Source organism: Paralichthys olivaceus, chromosome 6 (assembly GCF_024713975.1).
Source record: "Paralichthys olivaceus isolate ysfri-2021 chromosome 6, ASM2471397v2, whole genome shotgun sequence".
Classification (NCBI taxonomy): Eukaryota; Metazoa; Chordata; class Actinopteri; order Pleuronectiformes; family Paralichthyidae; genus Paralichthys; species Paralichthys olivaceus.
The window spans coordinates 14713187-14729332 of record NC_091098.1 but is presented as its reverse complement, the minus strand read 5'-3'; the positions used below and the strand labels follow the sequence as shown (position 1 = coordinate 14729332).

Sequence of the window (16146 nt, the reverse complement as noted above, 5' to 3'; positions counted from 1 at the left end):
GTAACCGTGTGCTGATTGTAACTGTAAACGTTCCTCATCAGGTCTCATTGTCCTTTTTGCATTTCATTATTTTAAAATCCACTTTCCTGGATTAAAAGCTGCCTCTCATCTGAGTTCAGTAAATTAATCGCGCAGGACTAAATCCATAAACTGTGATGAAGCCTTATGATAACATAAATCCATGTAAAATATAGAATATATCATTTTTCATCCGGATCTAATCTGAGAGGATTCGTGGCACAATCTGGTCATTCGTCTGGTTTTACATGTTCTTGGATTGGCCACGTGAAGGCGGTATAGATCTGCAGAAACCCTGCTGGTCCTCCGTGATGTTCAGGGATCCGTTAGAAATTAGATCATAGCAAGATGTTGCATGATCATCTGCAGGCTCCCTAACATGATGTAGGTGAAGTTTTGTGAAATCATTTTACTTGAATCATTTGATCCTCTTCTTTCAATATCAGATTTTGCAGTCGTTCTCACGGTGATGCCTCATTTTCAAATGTTGTCAAAGAGACATCTGTCCATTCTCCTATACATCTATTATTCTGTGATAACAGTTAAGTGATGTGAGAGGGGGCAGGACATTCCACCTGTCAGGTCCAATTTCCTGAGAGTTGAGATTGACCTCTCCACCAGAGAAACAATGCAGCTGCGTTGGTTCGATCAGAACCTGAGGACTTTCCATTGTTTCTTCTTTTTCACTTGATCTTCAATTAAAGATTTTCCTTTTTCTTTTTTGCTGATCTTTGCTGCAATCTTCCTCTAATGGTCATGATTCATTTCCTCCATGTTCTCTCCTCAGGTCTTATACAGCTCTGTGCTGAACTGCCAGATGTAGCCAGCCTGATGGATTCAGACCATAAAGATTAGACTCTTTAGTATTCAGGCCAATATTTGTGATGACAGCTACACCTTCCAGGAAAGAGAAAGCCAATATGTAATGTAAAACAGCATTGATCCTATTCTCAAAAGCAGTCTGCAGTGACCGTGCTCTGTCCTGATGTGCAGCTCTTCCTCCGTCAAGGACACGAGTTTGAGAAAATCACAAAAAAGATGCTCAATAAAAGAAATGTCACGGTCGTTTGGAACTTGACAATTGATGCATTTTTTGGTGGTGTGGTGTCGAAACATTTGTTTGTGTTATTGCTGTTTGTTGCATTATGATCCTCTGTGCTGGGCTGTCGTCATTTCTGGGGTCCTCTTAGGTAAAGGGCCCTCGCTGTGGTCTTGCAACATCTGGAACTAATACAGCTGTGCTCCCTATCTGTGGGACCAGGGGGTTTTGGAAGTTGTAGGCTGGGTTGAGGGGAGGGTAGGGGGGCTGGGCTAGTTGCTGCTTTGGCCCTGGGGGTCCATGTGTCCCTGACTTCAAAATAGACTTGATTGCTAACAGCTGGCAGTCCTAACTCACCAAGTGTCAGAGCTCTCCTCTGATGTCAACCTTGTCAGTATCAAGGCCTGGACAATGGAAGGCCAGCAGCGCGGCGGCAGAGGTAGAGACGAGGACTGTGTCTCTGTGAAATGAGATTCAGAGAATGAACGTCTTTTTTATTTTTTTATGAAGGTTGTTTCCATAAATAACTTTCTAGAGCTCCTCTGAATGAGGCAGATGCTGAAAAATGCCATGAACAACATGAAAATCTATTATTTGTGCTGCGGAAAAAATAATCTAAACTAAACTAAGAAATACATAAACACTGAACATACAATATTGTCATCCATCAGTACAATGCAAAAACTACAAACTCAGATTTCCATTACAGATGCTCACTTTTGACATTATCATCTACTTAAATACGTTATAAACCCATTTGTATAAAGGTAATACTTTTGTGAAATGCACTTTCAATAGAACTTTTTGACTCGATGTATCACAGTAAGGAAAGTAAGATGGCTGTGTCCTCTTCACTGCCACAGTATAAATAAATAGGACAGCAGCTCATTAGCATCTTTTATTATCCAATTACAAACTGGGCTCGCCTAATTACCTCCAATCAGCAGGGAGAAGAAAATGATTGACTTCCTCGAGGACGGGCATTACTCAGGACGGAGAGGACAAACTGCTTTTCAGATGTCACCTACTGGAAGTGACTCACCGAAAGTCTGGCTATGGAAGTACTGTCGACATATATCTACCTTGAAGGCAGCCAATCAGCTACTGTTTTGACGTTAACTAAATGGAGGCCTTCACAACTTCACATGAATCACCTTTGAGACGTCATTGTCAATCCCCAGATATCTCACTTATAAGGTTTCATAACTCTGGTGTTAGATAAGTATGTAAGTGGTGGAAAAGCTCCCCCCTCGTTTTCCAATGTCACATTATCACATGGTCTATTTTACCTGCCTACAAGGTTGTGTTACTCTGTGGATTATGTTATTGAGTTTGTGACAGAAAAAGATAGAAGCTAATTTTTAAACAGCTGCAGAAACGATTATCCTTCATCAGCGGATGAAGGGCGGCCGCTGCACAAGGTTGCACTTATAACAGAGCTATGCATCATTATTAGACAATTAATTACTGTGTCATCAACACCACCAGCACCACTGTTCTACTGGGATTCAGACACAGATGTTTCAAACTCGGCTTTGACAGCGCTATCCATTACCGAGGAGCAACGCGTCCAGTGTCAGGCTTCGCCTAAACTTTCTCTGCTTTGCACAGAGTTGCCCGGATTTTGCTTTTGCTCTCGAGTTAGTTTTGAGGCTTTGAAAGATGTCAGGAAGGGCCAGAAATAGCACGGGGCAGGCCACTGGGAAGAGCTGTTGTTTACAGACAGTGACAGGGATGAAGGACCTCTGCGCCCTGGTGCTGGGCCTGAAGCCTCAGGGGTGTAGTAGCACTGCCTCTGTTGCTGCCCTGGACACCACAACACATAAAACCGCACAAACAAGCTGGATGACAAACTTTTGTGCAAGTGGACACACAAAAAAACACAGCAGCTTTTCTCTGTCTTTATCTTAAAACACTCACATGCGTCGCATTCCTTCTGTCTAATCGTCTACCTCTCACAGATACACACACATCACGACACACCACCATGCTTTAATTATAACAGCAGTGCACCTTTTAATTTTTTTCTTATTGACTTTGCCTGCTGACTGTACATCCTACCGTGTGAAGTTGATCCAAGCGAATGTTGGAACAAACCCTGAGCCTCCTGACGTGATTCTTTTGTGTTTATACGATATAAGAATTTACCAATCACTTTAAGTAGCTGCGCTGACCTCGATGCTGGGGTCAAACCAGGCTACAGACACATGAGGTAAGCACCTTGCACCAGCATCGCGTAGTTTCAGTACTCGCGTCAAATGCAGCACCTTGAAAAAATTTAAATAAAAACAACTGCAGTACAGTATTGACAAATTCTGTTTAATATTGTGTGATACTCTTCTCTTAAAATACAGTCTTTTCTGAGGTAGACCATTACAGTTCAAGAACATTATTGTCAGACATCAATAAAGACATGAAATAAATATTTTCATGTACAATATGCCGCAAAAATGAGGTAGAAATGGTTACAGAAAATGTACAATAACCAAGAACAAAGTTACTGTGATAACAGATCAAAACATGTAAAAAACAAAAGCCTGTTTTGTTGGACAAACTGGAGACAACAAATCCAAATGCTGTTACTACTATTTCATTTTCTGTAATTACGTGTGAATAATGGCTGGCGATGTCCTGCCACTTGAGACGGGGGACGCTCTGTAACCTGTAAATGTGTTTTCAGTTTCTTAGACGGTGATCAGTATGCACAGCGGGGGTCACTCTGATTGATCTGGGTGTATGGCATGACTGAAGCCACCAGCTGGAGAGGGGAAGGCTGCACTGTGATATAAGGTTGCTGGACATCAATCAGACCACTTCCACTCCGTGGAATCGGTATAAGGGAAGGTGAGTGGGGGGTTGGCGGTAAGGGGGTGGGGGAGAGGATACAACGCCACATGGCCACCGGGGCTCGTGGCCAGGGGGCAATCCAATCTAATGAGACTGCACAGGGGAGAGAGGGAAAAGAGAAAAAGAATGATGAGGGAGGGAGGGTGGGAGAGAGAGAGGGAGGAAAGGCCGGTAGGAAATATTACATCATTGTGTGTGTATACGTCCTCAGGACCATGGCAACAGTCTAACATGAAGGACCCCTGTACCTGCAGTCCAGTGACCAGGTTTTTCCAGCTTGTTAAGACTGAGCAGTCGGACCGCTCTGCTGCAGATGGAGAGATTTGTCTGGAGGATCTACATGTTGGGCTCATCCACAATATGCACACATTAACTGTGAATCTTTACACTGTGGAGTTTGCTGAAAGCTGCACATAACAACATTTTTGTTTTTGCATCTGTGTTCTTGTGTGTTTTCTCTTTGGGGGGTATTTTGTGCTGGTAGGTTCACTGTGATCGCACACGTGTGATCGTGCGTGTTGTAATTACATTTTTCGAATGATATTTTTGCATTGGTACAACTATAGACAGCGGACATGCATATACAGGATATGTAAACACGGAATCACGCGGAGATCTGCGAGCAGTTTGTCCAACAAAAGAAGGAATATGTTCTGTATACGACATAGCATTCTTGAAGACAAACATCACTCCACCATAAACTACAATAAAAATAAAAGGTAAAAGAACAGAAAGAAAATGCATTTATATATTCATTTATAATAATACATGGATTTTATGGCATCAAATATCCTTTGAAATACCTGAATTACATTCAATGTTACTCTTTGTAGCATATTCAAGTTTCTCTCCCGAGGTAAAAGCCCAGCTGCAGTGGGTATTACAAGACTGTCAGGTTTCTCCTCGCTCCTTTATCTCGCTCTGCGACACTCCCTACTAAGACCCTAAGATTACATACATTCTTTATTTCATATCTCTGAGGTAAAGAAATTCTTCCTGAGCATTTCAAACAAGACTACATACTAAGAAAACAAAAAGTAGTAAGTGAAATAGAAAACAGACACGCTGTAGGAGAAGCTGGGTGTGCACGTGTTGTTCTGTAAGTGTGAGTCTCAGGAAAACTGCCCTTGATGAGGAATGTGAGATCGAGAACAAATGATATGGAAGTTAATGATAATAATAAAGTCAGTTTTCAGTGAATTGTACCATTTCGAGATTGTGAGTATTGTTGAATAAAGATACACTACAAGCAAATGTGTTGAGTGTGCAACTGAACACCTGGCAAGGGACGGTCATATAGTCATGTTTAATAAATGTGAATAAATCTATTGGTAGAATGCCATTTTTTTCAAGATTTATTAATAAGCTATCGAGAATATTGCTATATTGTGATTTTGAGGACAAGTCCCTTTGAAGAAATATAACAGCACTGCTGATTATGCATTTGGTTTGACATGTTTTTGGTCAGAAACTGAGGTTCGCTGAAATGTTGCTGATCCCGAGCCCTTCGTATTCAATGATTAGTGACAATCCAAAGACTAAATCAACATTAGGATAACATGGACTGGACTGGCAATAAATACAATCCTGAGAGTAGCAGTCAAAGGGGGTATTTTCCAAACCCTGATTATCCATAATCTTGGACCACGTCACCTAGCAACAAATAATTGATTTTGTCCAGGACCAATGCTAATCAAGATCTCTGAGAGGATCCAAATAGCTATCCGATTCTCCCATTGGCCAAATGACTAATACACTACCCCACTCAGCAAGGCCTATTCATCTTTCTTCTCTTTGGGAAAAATAAAATATTGCGGATATTCATAGCAAAAAAAAAACAGTACACCATGGCATGCTTCTGCCAGTAATACAACTCTGTCAGCTCTCCAGTATCAACTTCTCTGGCTCTTTTGGCTTCATAATCTGTAATTACAAAACAACAACAAAACATTCCCAAGGCTTGCTATGTCAAAGCAAAGACAGGTTCATATTGCAGTCCGAGTACAGTGACTGGCTGCTTTCTCAGTGGCTATACATCTTGTTCCACTCTATACAAGTGTCCAGTTCTTTTGTTGTGGAGTGTGGGCGCACCTTGCAGAAAGCATTCTCAAAGTCTGTGAAGGCTGGGGGTTTGGAGGATGTGGGGAGGCCATGCATGGCCCCAGTGGGGGAGGCTGCTGAGGAGAGCGCCTGCTGGCTGAGCTGCAACAGCTCCCACACTGAGAAGCCCTCAGTGCGCTGAAGCACAACGCTTAGCTCCCTCTCGCTCAGGCTGCAGCCCTGGGGCAACAGCGCCTGCAGCAGCACTTGCCTGCGCATACCTACATCTGGCAGGCCAACATGATATCGCTTAGCAAAGCTCTGATGAACTGCGTCTTGCAGCATATCTGGCCTGCCAGTGGTGCAGACAAGAATCACCAGACCAGCGTTCCCCACCTGGGCTTTCTCCAGGGTTGTCAGCAGTGTCTGCCTCAGCCCGTCCTCTTCCATGGCCTCAACCTGACTTAGCAGCACCACTGACGGTTGCCGGGCCCCTGCCACCTGCAAGAGAGACCCCAGAATGTGCTCTGCCTCTGCCTTCCCTTTAGAGGCCAGCGTGGCTCCACTCAACCGGTAGAAGGAAGCCCCCAGCTGTGAAGCCATAGAACGAGTCAACGTCGTCTTACCCCCTCCCCGGGGGCCAAACAGCAGGACGGTTTTTGGTGGCCGCACCACTGGACTGGGCCTTAACACAGGCCACAGCAGGTCCTCCTCCAGGGCAGTCTTGACATGGGTGAGGCCGGCCAGATCGTTCCAGCCAAGAGCCGGGCTGCAGTCTAATAACTCCCCATTAACAAGGTCCAGCAGTCGGGGATCTGGGCTCTTCATAATCTCAACAGTTGGACCACATAGTGGGGATCGTTTGTGGGCCTGGGCACGGTGCTGCTGCTGTTGGGTGAAGCCCTGCTCTGTTACACCATTCTCCCCTGTCATACCTGCTGGAGGGCTGTACTCCCCTGCTGCTCCATACTGAGGAGACACAAGAGGCTGGGAGGAGGGCTTACTGGGCTTATAGGTTTGAGGGTCTGTGCTGCCTGAACCGCTGAAGCCATTTCCCCGGCACTCTGTTTTGTCATTCACACTGTAGGGTGAGTTTCCCCCGGCCTTCAAGGGGTCGTAGCCATATTTCCTGTAACGAGAGCCATCCCCGCCCTCATCCTTTTCTATGTTCATCTCAAATGCTTTTCTTTTTAATGTCCCTCCAGATTCAGATGCCCCGAGGGTGGTGCTGTGGTAACCATAGCTGCCTCCTACCACTGTGGGCCTCGAGGGTACAGGAGTTGGGGCAGGTAGACCTGAGGCCAGGTAGGTTGCAGAGGGGTGGCTGTAGCTGGGGGCGAGGCTGGTCTGGGGAGGGTATGTGCTTGGGGGATAGTTATAGACAGGTGTGGTGGGGCTATAGCTGGGGACCAGAGTGGGGGTGGATTGGAGGCTGTGCAGGGAGGCAGGGGGAAGTGCTGCAGTGGGTTGGGGACAGTACCCTGAGGAAAGATAGGTGCCATTGTAGCTGGATGGGTACTCACTGGAGCCACTGCAGGAGCTGCTGCCACTGTAGCCGGAGTCTGAGAGGTTACTGTTCACTACTGACACACTGCCAACTCCTGGAAGGCCCGCAGATGTGGCTATAACTTTGGAACCTGAGAGGCTGTCATGGCCTCCTGGGGGCACCAGGGAATAGGAGGCATCAGTGCTGTGTGTCAGTGGCCAGGGCTCCAGCTCAGTCTTCTGGCCATTGAGGCCCCCGAAGGCTCCTGGCTCATGGTAGGTGCCAGGTGGCTTGTCATACGGTGAGTCCAGCACACCAGCGTACTTCTCAGCATAGCGCTTCAACAGGTTGGAGGCTGTCAGGGCGGAGATGTCGTCATTGGCCCAGGCATAGTTGCTGGAGTTGCGGCTACGGCCAGGGTAGAACTCCGACTTGTGGGCCGGGGATGAGGTGGTGGAGGAGACATCCAGGTGCTGCTCAGGCCACTGGCTGAGAGGCTGGGCATGCTCTGGGTTCCAGTGCATCTTTAACAGACCTGACAAATGAAACACAGAGAAACCATATTACAATTTTACTCTAATTACATTTACCATAAACTGTGTTTTATTAAAAATTGTGATTATATTCTTAAGAACATAGGTAAGAGGTTGCATTTTTAGTCTATCTCATTGCTATGATTAATATTGAAATAATTCTTATGATGGTCTGTATATAAAATAAGTGTGACACATAAAACAATCAAAATAGTGAGTTTACCACTAAATGGAATTATTTAAAAAAGAATGATAGGATATAGGCTAGGTTACGAACTTTTAGATATTGTTCAAAATCATTTGATTTTTACAGTTTATTATTATTATTTTAAGTTTTTTAACTTTTGTTTTCTAAACACTCTGAAACACTATGAAAACAACACAGCACCATCTTTATATCTTACTGAGGAAAAGACTACATTTGTTATTGTCAGAAATGTATGACACTTTTGTAAGAGAGATCAACATGCAAAAGTAATAAACAACGTTCAGCTTGCTAAAGATGAGTAAACTAGACAGAAGTTTGGAAAATTTTCCATGTCTGTTCGCTCCCCCCCGAGACAAGAAAGAGCCTTTCTTCTGTGTGTAAAATAAACTTTTTTTTCAGTGTTACCATCAAGCTGGGGTGCTCGAATATCCCAGAGAGGGAGAGGAAGGTAAAAGGGGAGGAGGAAGCAGAAAGAGAAAGCTGCAGAGAGAAAAAAGAGTGAAAGCAGATTGGGCGGGATGGATGTGTTGTTTCCCAGCTTATGTTGGAGTGGCGATAAGATCCCACCACTATTCCCTATACTGCTAGCATCTGCATGTCTCCCAGAGGAGCTATTGTTATCTCCCAGTGCATGTTGCTCTGAATGCCTGCTCTCTCCGCCCTACACCCCCACCTACCACCCACCAATCTACCCACCCACCGTACACCACAGCTCCAAAGGCCCACTGGCCGGCTGGACAGGGGGAGGGAGGGAGGCAGAGGGGAAGGAGGGTCTGTGTGTGGACAGTGGTGTAGAGAGAGTGAGAAAAAGAGAAAGAACGAAAGAAAGAAAGAAAGACAGAGAGAGGGGGGTTGGGTTTGGGATCGCAGCATAGTTTGCTATTCATCAGCACAGTCTCCCATGGAACATTGGGAAAGTGGAATGTCTGCTTCTCTGGCTGACTTTGGGACGGACCCAGGTCTGATTGATCATGGCTGCTACGTACCGTGCACATCGCAGACCTCACATGAGAAAAACATTACATTTTCCTCCATGAATTGTCTCCATCCATGTCCGCTCTTGAAAAGACCTTGTTATCCTCTAAAATATGTTGTTTACCAAGTAGTGCTGCAACTCCTTTAGGGTTGCAACTGACAATATAATTTTTGATTAATCTAATAATTGCCAGTAATCAATCAAAAATGTCTTTAATATTTCCCTTCATATGAAGGTAAAGTCTTCACATATCTTGCATTGTCAAACAACACCTTAAAGGATACTACCATCTGTGACATTTGTGGGTATGTTTGGCATTTTTGCTTAAAATGTGAGTTAAAAATGACTAAAATAGCTGCTGATTGATTTTCTGATCATCATCTAACTGATCAATCAACTAGTTATAACAGCTACAAACTGCTTTTCCTGCATCTAAAGTGCACTGGCTAATTCTAATGTTTGCATGCTGTTATGTTTGCCATCCCAAGCTGATTTTATAGTGTCTCTATTTTATAATAAGTACAGAGTATACGTTTATGTGTGCATCAACCAAATACATCTCAATTATAGTAATAAAATCATCTGCTTCATTGGAGACTAGCACTACCTCTTGCTGAGGCATTAGCTTGACATTCCACACATAGCTTGGTATTATTGAAGTGCTATGATTTACCCTGAGGTGACAACTACTCCGGCTAGAAAAGGTAGGTAAAAAGGAATGAGGCAAAAGCCGTCATTACTGGCCTCGCTGCTTTCCCTTCAGTGGACGCCTGATGATTCATTATTCATGGCTCTGTGTGTGTGTGGAGCCAGGCTTCTTATTGCCATTTAAATCAAATCTCAATATCCAGAGCCTGTGATTCTGCTGCTGCTGCTCCTCTGCTCTCTAGCTCACTCTTTAACTTTGGCCTCTTTCTTTTTCCCCCCGCTTTTCCAAACCTCCCCATGTGTGTTTTCAGATTACGCCTGTTATTTATTCAGTCAAATGAGACCAGCAGACCAGATGGCCATTGGATTATCATGTCCTTCATATTCAAATCCACTGCCTTAAGTTCCCAATGGCCAAACCAGTTCAAGTACTTCCCTAAGCTTCGGCTGACCCACGCAGCCACACACCCACCATGACTACAAGCACAGGGACATTCTCACACTCTCTTGTTCTTACAAACATGCTGAGGACATTGCCTTCTCCACACCCAGATGACCACATATTTTTCTGTGGTCTGACTTGCAGGCCTTTGTCCGGGCTGCAGAAACCATATATGTCGTGCAGGCCCTTCCCATCTGCAGACCAACCAGTTTGTGAACAGCCCCAATAATGGGGCCTGTGTGTGACAGAGATGGATGAGAGCCCAGGGGAGCTCATAAAACCTGCAGCGGGGAGGGAGGGATGGAGGGAAGGAGGGAGGGGAGAGAGTGGACAGCAGGCGCTTCGTCCCTCTCTAAGTGGACTGGAGCGGACATTAGAGGACTCGGTGAGGCAGGCTAACTGCCGTCCACTCCATCATCAGAGCAGCACCAACACAGAGCTGACTTCTCTCACACTTCCCCCTGGGCCGGCTGCTTATACCTGAGGAACCAGTTCACTCCTAAATCCGAGATACATTTTACACGTCTTTACACTTTATAATTGTTCCTGTATGTGCAGAGTGAACGAGATGAGTGAAAGGGCGCCACTCACCCCCGATAAAAACAGCAGGGCATCAGTGTAGTGTTTAGCCCTTCCCGTGTAATTAGATCTTGCCTTCTGCTAGATTGTGGTTTTTAGAGCAGTGGCACTCGATAAACTGAGCAAGCCCTAATCTACACTTCTGCTTAAATCAGAGCCATCATGTAGATTAATTCACAGGAGGGATGGGAAGAAAGCTAAGATTAGAAGTCGGAAATCAGGACAATGTGGGGATAGTGACGCTGCGGTGATTAGATTGACTCCAATATACTGTGTGCTTCAGTGCAATGCTAGATTGTAAAGGATTCTATGCAACAGAGTAAAAAGACAATATTATATAAATTGTGAATTTTGGAATCCAGATGGAAGAAGCTTTGTTTAAACTTGATTTGTGATATATTTTTCAGTACATCCCTCACATGCCACGCCCCCATCAACGCTGTCTCACTCATATTAGGAGGATTATAGTTTAAAAACATTTATAGTAAGTACTGACCAGGACATTAGGGTTAAAAAATTCTTCTCATTCAACCGTTCTTGAAGCTTTTTCATTCACTGTACATCAATATAATTAAAGCTGCTTTGTGATATAGTCACAAGAGAGCTGAAAGGATATGTCATTTATTTATTTATATATTTAACATATATATCATAATTTATCAGTAGCATTTGCTACTGCCACCAAGTTCAGTAATCATAAATATGTGACATGACTGCTTTTCTTCTTCCGTCTCATATGGATGCGAGGAGTTTCATAGGAACCTTGTGTTATGCAAAGGAAATTTCCCAGTTGGTGTGTGTGTGTGTGTGTGTGTGTGTGTGTGTGTGTGTGTGTGTGTGTACGTGTGTGTTCTCGGCCCCATGAGAGACAGATGTTCCTCTGCTGACCACCTTACTGTCTGTTTGGCCATTGTTGTGCACGGCCGTCCAGCAGACGTGCGCGGATCGGACAATCCAGTTGGCCCTGAGACAAAGCCTGAAGGATCCTATTGTCAGGGGCCTGTCTAATTATGGAAATCTTATTAATCTATTCAGCAGCAGTCCACTGACAGCTTTTGTGTTAGCCTGGGATTTATTGAGGGACCTGTGTGAGCTGCATCCTATTGAAGGAGTGCGTGATGAAGACAGTGGTATGGCTCTCTTCAGCAGAAATCCACTTTACTTTGAGGAGGCTCTAAAATTAAAATTAGACCCCTTATGGCTCGGGGGGGGGGGGGGGGCTAAATTTGTGATTCCTGCCCTCGAAAGCTCAAATCTAGTACCTACACAGTCACTGCATCTGCTGCTGACTGGGTGAAACTGAAATAGCCTTTGGCCCATAAAGGCTAGAGTACTCTAGACTGTGTTGTGGTCTCCTATAAAAGAAGAATCAGTGGGTAAGGTGAAACGCTATCTTGGCAGGAAGCCCAGAGATGCAGGGCTCCAATGCTGTTTCACAACTCCCCTGAGGTTGCTTTCCCCTTCTCCCTTCCCGGCACTTTTGTTTTCCCTGCCCCGAGGAACAAAATGGACACGGATGCAACAAGCCTTCTGGGACAGTGTGCTATTAAACCGTGCCGATTGTGAAGAGGCTGCTTGTAAACAAGGGCGCTGTGGATCAATCCAATCAAGTCTCTATTCAGGGCTGAGCTCTACCCAGAACCAGGGACCAGAGAGAACACCTCTATCTCAAATGCAGCCACTAAGTTGACTTGCAGAATGAAACAGACAATATTATCTCAAGTGCACACTTTTTTCTAAGTGGTCAAACTTTGAGGACCCTGCTGAGGGGAAGAGCACCCAGTACATGTGAGCGTTGCCAAGTCCTCTCCCAGTGTGGAGGTTCTGAGAGCAAATTGTAGAGCTAAGTCACTAACTACAGAACATCCTCAAAGTAGTCTGTCCATGTTTGACAGCACAAACATCTGCAGCAACAAAGATTATAGAATGTCTCCGTTAGGTATATATATTAATTGAAACTTAAATTTTTATTTATTTGAAAATAATAAAAAGCATGATTGGTCCCCTGTCAAAGTTGAATATTAAACTCTCTCTATGGTCTAAATGAAACTGTTGATCACAAAAGCTTGCACAGTGCAATAGTCAGGATATCAAATATGTCCCCCACCCAAAAAATCTACACAGTCAACTTACTTAATGCCAAAAGAAAATTCTTCCAATGCTTCAAAAACAAAAGGCTGCACAGAGGGCAGAGGCAATTTGTTGTGAGAAGGCTGCTCCAGCTGCTGTGTCAGTATGTCAGGGATTGAATTTAAGACTACAAAACAGATGCTATACAGAAAATGAAATGAATGCACTTATAATACAAAACATGAATTCATACCGAAGGAAAATACAGAGAAGGGCAGAGTGGGAGAAACAATATATTCATGCTGGAAAATCACAAACCTGACGTTCTGATGATTGCATCTGTTTTATGTTATGATAAAGGAGTTATTGAATAAAACTGCATCTTTCTGGACATAAATCTTAGAAATTATATAGTTTTTCCGAAATATTTCAACACTACTACACTACAACACTAGTCAATTTTAGATAAACGTATCAAATTAACTGCGTTGTTTTGAATGATTATGGGTTGAGCACGGACCGGCTGAGAATCTGTTATTTATCAGAGTTTGTTATCTTGATTTGTCGTTCACTCTTGAAGGCCCTTAAGTCCTCTGTTCTCAAGTTCACTGTGATTTATGGCACTAATATCAAGCAGGACATTCTCACTGGGCTGCGGCCGTCCTGCCGCTGCACACTACCTGGCCTGTCATAAAAACACCAATCTCAGAGGCCGGCCACATTTTACACCCTGGCAAGTAGAGACAGTGGAAAATTGTCTCTGGACGTTCTCTCACTTTGGTATGAAATATACATGTTATCAGCCTGTGCACAGTTTGCACAGGCACACTTCAAAATAACAAATTCCTCACATAGATTGCGGATCGTGTTTCTTATACTAAAACTTGTGTTACACAAAGTTGAGCTAACCCACACATGCTGAATAGCCCCTGTTTCCATGTGGGGTATTGCCAAGAAGCTGTTAAAGGAAATGCGAGGTCAGTCCGTGAGACCCTTCCCAAACCGCCTTAAGACGGGGGATAATGCACACACCAGACAACAGGCATCATAATTTATCAGCCATGCATAATTGGGCATTGCTAGGGAAAATTATTATAAATCTATGTGTTAGTCACAGGGCTGCTATCAATCAAAAGAAAGACAATCCCACACTCCCACTCTGCCTCTTGCTCCCTCTGGCTCATCTGCTCCCTCTTTCATGGCCCTAAAAAGACGTAATAACAGCAGAGTGCGGGAGCTCTGGTGGGGAGTTTTCACACCTGCTGCCCAGAGCACGAGCAGACGCAGCTCTTTTCAAACACGCCTCACCAGTCCAATCCCAGGAGGAACGGGCCCATCTCCTGCAGTGGCATTGAGGGATGTCCTCTGTGTTTGTGTGTGTTTGCACGCGCACACTTCTCTCTCTTTTCCTAACTCTATGTGTTCCTCTTTCTGTGGACAGAGCTATCTGTACTCCATGTATCAGCATGACAGTTTGACTAACTCTATTTTTTGTTTCATCTCCCTTTGGGAATGTTTCAGGCCAGCTGTCAGAATAGTTTTTGTCAGCTTGTGCAGAAAACTTGGTTTTATTTGGAGGGAAGGACAACGTGACAGCGCTCTACTCTGCATTTTGGAGAATAATAAAATCACACGACTTTTGTTGTAAATCTACTGGCAGAAATTACAATTATTGTCCAAAACTAATAAAATTTAAAAAAAAGAACGAAATCAGCCTCTAAGTGGCAAATGTTAAGCAGCGAACAAGTATTCACAGTGTCCTTAAAAGTTGCTGTTGTGCAGAGTGGGTGGAGAGAAGCCGCAGCCAAACTATTAAATGGCACTTTTTCCAAACACTGATGAATTGACAAACCTGTTTAGAATTGCTAATGACAGTGCAGCAAAAAAAGTTCCCATCTGAGTGCGTGCTCATTGTACAACCCTTTTCTCAGCACTCTCCCAAAACTAGAACGCCTGCGGAATAATTGCTGGATGCGTCACTTCATGCTTGTAATTTTAGAAACAACTCCCCATCCCCCGTGCCTGCTAACGCACGTCCACAAATGGTGAACACCCCCCCCGGCTCCCTCCCCAGTCCTTCAAGAAAAACAGGGTTCCTATTTTCTGGGACTGCAGGCTGGCTTTAGGTCATTGTGTCCACTAATATATCAAAGAACAGCTGTCCTAAGGCTCTGTGATGACCAATCGCCCCTTCCATCTGTCTCACTAGCCCAATCTCTGCTCTATCTCACCCTATTCAGCTCTATATCTTTTCCTCGCAATCTCCTTCTTTCCCCGGCTCTCTGCCTCTCCACCTCCCTTATTCCCCCCATTCCCTGTGTGCATGTTCCATTCCCTCCCTTCTGTCCAAATCCCCCAGCCCCTCTGTGCTCCCAGCTTATACCCTCGGCACATGGACAGCTCTGGGATTTGTTGTTTTCTGTTAGTACACACACATATTAGAGAAGCTCAGTGTATTCAACAGCTGCGGCCCCTGCTGTCATGGCCAAGCATATTATGATCACTGCACTGCAAACACCGAATGGCACAACAATTTAAGTATTTTCTCAAGTGTAGTCATTTACTAATGAGCTGCACTGGTGGGAAAGACATTGCTTCTCATTGTCAAGCTCTGAATTCTGCTGCCTCAGGAATCCAGTGAAGTGTTGCCATCCAAATGAGCCTCACAACCCTGCTTCTTAATTTGGCCCTTAACGGGAGTGGAGGTCTCCTTAATGAGCTGATGATCCCTCAGAGAGAGACAGAGCTGAGGGCCAGTGGACTCACGGGGCCCTGGGTCCCTAACCTTCTTTTCTTGAGTTAACAGAGGTATGCAAACATACACACACACACATAGCCACACACACACATAGCCACACACACACACACACACTGGAGGCTAATTAGAGCCCATTCACACCCCACACTAATGATCCTAGCTCTTCTTCATACACATTTTAGCAGGCTGCGTGTTTACTCAAGGGCCTCACAGACCCCTCCACTGCACAACTCATACCATTCTGCCGACAATAGGAAGAGATGCTGGTATGGCCCCTCCAACCTGCTCCTTCAGGGGCCAGGGCGAGATGTACTCCTTTCTTTTTTCTATACAAACTACTCCATGACTTGGCCGAGTCATTCACAAAGACACTCGTACAAAACATAAAAACAGAGCCGGAGAGGGGTCAGTCAGAGGAGAGCTATAAAAGCTGCCAGATCTGGACTGTGTGTGTGTGTGTGGTTGCCCCATGTGTGTACGTGTGTGTTTGTGTCTATGTGGG

General features: G+C 44.6%; 1 protein-coding gene across 4 annotated transcripts in view; it reads right to left on the bottom strand.

Moving 5' to 3' along the window:
- Positions 1 to 3355: 3355 nt before the first annotated feature.
- The window catches only part of fignl2 (fidgetin like 2), a 43360-nt gene continuing 30569 nt past the window's right edge, over positions 3356 to 16146 (bottom strand). For all 4 annotated transcript variants that reach the window (XM_020089333.2, XM_069525975.1, XM_069525976.1 and 1 more), the window contains one exon: positions 3356 to 7965. In XM_020089333.2, the coding sequence (XP_019944892.2) occupies positions 5927 to 7965 (2039 nt within the window). In that variant the 3' untranslated portion in view covers positions 3356 to 5926. The remainder of the gene's footprint in view (positions 7966 to 16146) is intronic.